This window comes from Oryzias melastigma, linkage group LG7 (assembly GCF_002922805.2).
Source record: "Oryzias melastigma strain HK-1 linkage group LG7, ASM292280v2, whole genome shotgun sequence".
In the NCBI taxonomy this organism is placed as follows: Eukaryota; Metazoa; Chordata; class Actinopteri; order Beloniformes; family Adrianichthyidae; genus Oryzias; species Oryzias melastigma.
Genome location: NC_050518.1, coordinates 23322012 through 23328326, shown reverse-complemented (window position 1 = coordinate 23328326; position 6315 = coordinate 23322012). Strand labels below are relative to the sequence as shown.

General features: G+C 37.5%; 1 protein-coding gene across 1 annotated transcript in view; it reads left to right on the top strand.

The window, feature by feature from the left end:
- Window positions 1-1176: 1176 nt before the first annotated feature.
- cfap206 (cilia and flagella associated protein 206) overlaps window positions 1177-6315 on the top strand; it is a 7784-nt gene continuing 2645 nt past the window's right edge. Inside the window, exons 1-6 of the mRNA XM_024294036.1 lie at window positions 1177-1364; window positions 1448-1531; window positions 1614-1704; window positions 3116-3304; window positions 4436-4603; window positions 5870-6084. Coding sequence (XP_024149804.1) covers window positions 1257-1364; window positions 1448-1531; window positions 1614-1704; window positions 3116-3304; window positions 4436-4603; window positions 5870-6084 — 855 coding nt within the window. The 5' untranslated portion in view covers window positions 1177-1256. The remainder of the gene's footprint in view (window positions 1365-1447; window positions 1532-1613; window positions 1705-3115; window positions 3305-4435; window positions 4604-5869; window positions 6085-6315) is intronic.

Here is a 6315-nt window from a genome sequence, read left to right as displayed (position 1 = left end):
TAGCTAATATTTTAGCAATATATGCTAGCATTTTTGGCTAATTTGTTATCTACTGAAGTTTTAATGCTAATTTGGAGTTTAGCTTTTCTTTTAGCAGCATGCTAACATTTTTTGGTTGATTTAATTTGCTGAGGAATTTTATGCTAATTTGGAGTTCAGCTAATAATTAAGTAACAAGCTAGATTTTTTGCTAATTTGGCCTCTACTAGAGGTAAAAGGTAAAGATACGGCTCCTTCTAAGTCTTGATCAGTAGAAAACGAGACCAAATGGCTCTTTTACTGTTAAAGGTTGCCGACCCTGGGCTAGGGGACAGCTGGGAATGCGAGACGTGCCAGAGGCGAGGTCCACTGCCAAGACCAGATGAGCCACCTTGAATCTCTCCCACTTCGAGATGTGAAACGAGCCTGTGACGAGGTCCACTGCCAGGAACAGGAGCTCCGACGAGCCTCCTGGAAACTGAAGTCTCTCCCGCTCTCTCCTACAACATATCAATCACACTGAACCAACAAAGGCACGCAGAACTAATTGAGAAATAAATAATAAAGAATAGAGGAGAAGTAGATGAAAATAGAGGACAGAACTCCATCACACCATACTTTCCAGAGCTTCTAACTTCTAGCAGCTTTCTATGTTAATATGTAGAGAATCTAGATATCCTGAAGACTTTAAAAGTGCTGATATCTGGATTTGTGGCACACCCTCGTGCACAGCTGCTCTCAGCCTCTGGTACATGTTCATTGATAATTATCCATCAAATTATAGAGCATCAACCATTCTGTGTGACTCCAGAGCTCATGTGACTCTTCATCAGCACTCTAACCGTCCTGGTTTAAAGTGAAAAAGTCATCAGACGAATAAATAGAAAACTCTGAGACACAACAACCTGCAAGTGTAAGGAGTAAAACTTTTGACAGAATAATGCGTATCTGTTTTTTTAGATGAACTTTGAAAAGTTGACATCAATGTTGGCTGTACAGACAGCATGATGAAGACAGAAGCCCTGAAACATGTTGTAGAGCAGACAAGATAAATTAGTCATTACAGCAGAGAGAGAACAGAAAACAGTGATATTAATAACTATTAAACACATTTAGATAAAGTTCATTTTCTTTGAAAATTCTCAGTTGATGTAATTAAAAGAGTAGCCGCCAGAGGGCGCCCGTGTACTGCATTTGACACCGTTACCACGGCAACAGATACACCAACAGAGGCTGCTGGTTTTCTCCGTGAACTCATTGTTAAGAGAACGGGGAAAATGTCTCAATTTGACGCAGAAAGAGATATCCAAAATATAGTCGGGGAGCTCGTGCAGGAGTGCACGAGGCGGGGGCACGTGCTGACAGAGACTCTAGTGACGTTTATGGTCAGTAAACCCGGAAAACGTCGGCAGATGCTGCCTCATACAATTATTTAGCATCTTCACCAGTTTGTCCTAAATGTCTTCAGGTGAAAGCTGTCATTCTGGACCCTACGAACGGCATTGATGCTGAGAGAAAACTCACAGAACAAGACACCGAGAAGCTTAAAAAGGTTATTGCTTGTTTTTGTTTGTTTGTTTGTTTGTTTGTGTGGAGCTTCTTGAAGGTGTGAGGTGTCCTTTCTCTTTTTGCAGCTGTGTCTGGAGAAACTTCTGGAGAAGGGCAGCCCATCACTCGACAGCATCAAAATGCAGCTGTATTTCTACATGAATTACACCTCTCAGCGTCAGTACAATTCAGAATTGTTTGTCCAAAATAAGTCTAAAATAACTAAATTTAATATTTAAGATAACTATGGCACAGTATTCAGAGTGAATTGTACATTAAGAATATATATAAATATATTTTAAAAATGACATTGTTAGATTAAAAACACTTGAACTCTGTAAAGCCTACAGAAATGACAAATTATTTCATTTTTTAATTATGATTTTTAAACCCTGTAATGGAATTAGCAAAATTATCATTTATGAGATGTTCAGATGATTTGAGAAGTTTTTGTTCAAAACAATGTTAGTTTAAGATGCAAAAATAGACATGAGTGTTCAGGAAAAAGCACTTTATTCCTCCTCTGTCTTTATATTGGTCAACACATTTGATAACATGTTGTAACTATATCGTATTATAAAAAAATAATGACAGAATCAACACAATTTATATTTTATAAGTACAGCATGAAATCATTTAAAGAAAGTATTAACAACAAATGAGTTATTTTCATCATAAAGGTGTAAAAAATTTGCAAAATGTTTTCCCGCCAAAAATGTATTTAATGTTTCATGGAGGCAGCCATTTTGAAATGAGCAGGGAATTAACTCTTACTGGTCCTAGAGCAGTGTTTTCCAAACTTGTTTTGTGCCTAGGTACATTTTTTCCGTTGAAATAATTCCTGCAGCACACCAGCATCCAAAAATGTAAAAATAAAAAAAAATGAGGCAGAAAAAGTTGGAAGTAGCAAATGTTTTCCTAAATATAGTAATAAAGGTGCCTGAAAAAGGCATCATGGGAGATGTAGTGCACAAACTGACAATGATCTCAAGCAGACTCATGTCTATGGTCTTTATTTTTCTTTTATCACTTTTTAAACAATGACACCGGATCCCACTGGAAGCTACGACGATAGCTACAAGCTTTAGCTGTTATTTTTGTTGGATTTGAGAGACTTTAAGGAAGTGAGGACGTTAACCACTTCTGATTGGTCAGATGGATGACATGTGATTAAGCCTCCAAGAATGATCGGCGGAAACAAGTTGAAGGGGTGTCATACACTGTCATTCTTATCAGAGTCGTTTTCAGAATCAAATAAACTAAAAAAAAAGTATCCTGTTATCTTGCATGTTTCAAACTACTGTGTTAAATCAGGGCCCATTTGGATGAACACAGAGCTTACATCCTGGCGATGGGAAATGTTTTTAGATAAGCACACCAGAACATCTCTCACAGAACACTGGTTGAAAAACACTGCCCCTAAAGGAATGTTGATGAACTGCAGGATAGAAAACATGGACCAAATTATATACAATTGGCTTTTAAGTAAAATTTTGGTCATCTTAATGACAATGTTTCATAGTTTGTGGTCCATTTTACAGTTTTTTTCTTTGAAGACAGATATAACTAAAATATTTTATCTTTGCAGGTGAGTTTCTCAAAGAAATCCATGTCAGTCTGGATTCTCGACTGTGTCCGCTGAGTCGGCAGATAACAGACTGCAGAGTGAAAACCAGCCAAGAATCTGACGCGGTTTACAGCAGAATTATTACTTACATCTTGCTGCAATCTTCCATGGGCTCACCCACAGACGTGGACAGCGTACAGGAAGTTAAAGGTCTGACTCTGTTTTACGATCTACGCAGAACTTCAGCCGGTCTTTTGCAAAGGCTGCATTAATGGCAGCTACCTTCACTTTGTCCTTTGGACCTAAATTTGCACACAACTTGAAGTTGTACAAGTTACGAAAACGTTTTTTATAAAACTGCTTTGACATGAATTGTATTTTTTTTTTAACAGAAATTCATGTATTGATTGTCTCAAAGGGACTTTTTTCTGCTTCATCATGCTAAAAAAAAAGCACAAATATGAGATGGAAGTACAAAACACATGAAATAACGAAATCATCTTAGTTATAATGGAGCCACATGCATCACAATTAAGATCTGAATGTCCGTCTGAACATGGATTTCCAGTTCAAGCCTGAAAAAAGTTCTATGAATATGATTTGTTAGCAAGAGATTAAATCTGCTGTATCTTTTCAATGAGTCTCCAAACAACCATCTAATATAAAAGCCAATCAAATCCAACCTCACTGTCAAGTGGAATGTTCTAGTTTCTCCTGAATGTCTAAAGCGATGTTCACAATGCCCTCTGAAACATGTGTTCAGGCGTAAACACACATTTTGGCCTTTTGTGTTCAAAAATCTTGCATTCACACATGGCTACGCAAGTTTCTACGACCATTTTTGGGCTCTTTGTACAAAATGCGCTACCGTTGAACGCATACTGAAAGTTAAACCAGGTTGAACTTTGACCTATTAGAGACTTGAATTGACGGCATGCCAACCATTTAAAAATTGATCAAGGAGGAGACATTAATAATTGCGGTGTGTGCTAGGCCAGAATTATATGACACAAGTCTTTAAAATATGGAAATAGAGCTGTGAAAGATAAAGCCTGGAGCAAGATTTGCTAGATTAGCACTGCGTCAAGATTTTGCACCAAAACTGTAGGAGGTGGACATGTGCTAATAAACAGTAGAAAAAGAAGAACAAGCCCCTCCCATCTCGTTCAGTGTGAACACCACGGGCTAAATGCAGGTTTAGCACATTCTTGAACACGCATCAAATGTGAATGTCTGAATAAATCTCATTTTAAAAGCAGTAAATATTCAAAATGCTCTTTGCTCATGATGCACCTGATGACATCGTCTACTTTATGGATTGTCCAACCTTTTTTGTCCCAGCTGCCCTTCAGAGTATTTTTCCTCAGTCTGAGCTGAGGTCCTTCATGTTTCTGCCGAAGAAAAAGAAGGAAGAGCAGCTCCAGGAGCTCGCCATGATCTCCACGGGGATACGGCTCTTCAACAAGGCCAGCCAGGACAGAGAGGGGCAGTTTGACATCCGAGAACTGTGTACTGATCTTTCATTCTCTCACTTCTCTGGTGAAGTCTGCTTGGATCTGTGCTGAACTTAGTTTTCCTTAAATTTGATCGTGTTAATTTCAGTTCAGTTTAAACATCTGTTCACTCTAGATCACGTGTCAAATTTGAGGCCCGGGGGACGATTCTGGCCCGCCGAATAATTCTATCTGACCCTCCAGATCATTTTATTTTATTGTTATTAATGGCTCCATGTTATCTTACTCTCATTTCTAACTTGTATCATTTTGACAAAATATATTTTTATAGAGTGTAAAACATTGAAAGTTATTTAAGGTTTAAGTTAAATTATTCTGGAATAATATTCCTGCCTTTTTATTATTCAGAATTATTTTAAGAAGTTACAGTATTAAAGTTTTTAAAAATTGGCATTCTGATAGCTTTTTGGACTGTTTTTGCCCCTTTTTGCTGTTTATAAGTTTAGCTAATATTTCAGCTACTTGCTAGCTGTTTTGGCTAATTTAAACTTTTTTTTCAAGTTTTTTAGAATGTTTTTGGAGTTAGGATTATATTTACAAGGTAGCTGAGTCGACCAATTTATGCTTTTTCAGCTTTTTAGGGTATTTTGGAGTTTAGCTAATATTTCAGCTACATGCTAGCTGTTTTGGCTAATTTAGACTTTTTTTCATTTTTTAAGCTATTTTTCAGCTACATGCTAGCTTTTTTTATTTTTTGAAAAACTTTCTTAGGCTAATTTGGCATTTAGCTAATATTTTAGCTGGCTATTAGTTTCAGGGTTTTCAGCTATCAGCTTCACTGATTTCCGTCATCAGCGTAAGCGTTTTTAGCCATCAATATCAGCATCTTCAGCAGCCAAATTCACCTTGCAGCATTCACACTAACATTATCACAGGTAATGCTAAATATCTAGTTCATAATTATGTTAAAAAGTAAAATTTTTAAAGTTTTAAAAATGTAGTTTCAGAGTGTTCAATAAATGTTTATCCTGTTTGGCCCGTGAGCTAAGGTGTATTTTGTATTTTGGCCCCTTGTGCGATTGAGTTTGACACCCCTGCTTTAGAATTATCTTCTGAAAAGTTTGGACTTGTTTGAGTCTCAAAAGCAGCAAATGTTCACATTTTTGCCACAACAGTCCAACCATCTTATGTCACTTTTACAATATAGATCAAAAGTTGACCGTAGTGGGACTTTAGCAAAACTTTCTCTTCTCTCTTATACTTCTTGAATACAGTCTAGTTCGGATCATGGTCATCTATACTATTTACTTTCTTTTGTTAGTGCCCACTGTCCTGAAAGACGCCCTCTCATCCACCGGACAAACTATCAGGAAGGAGCTGAGTGAGACCCGGACTTTAGCCTGGAAATTCACGGCTGTCCTGGAGAAACTAACGCAGTGCAGCCGTCAGAGAAGACACAGTGAAGATCCTGTCGCCCTGCTCAAACAGGCTCTCTACAATGTTAGGGCTCATGAGGGCTTTCTCAAAGTCTTACTGGTAAAGTATCTGAGAGAAAATACAAACACGAACCAATGGATCAATGATTAAACTCAGTTCTTATACATGTATATTGTCAAGAGTCTGGCAATACAATATATATGTCCCGATATGTGGACAGTTAGGGATAAAGGCTGTTTAAGAGGAAGACAATCTTACAAATGTCCTCTTCTTTAATGATAAAGCTGCCTTTCTTTTTTCGCCGTGTGCTTCACCTTCAGACTGATGCAA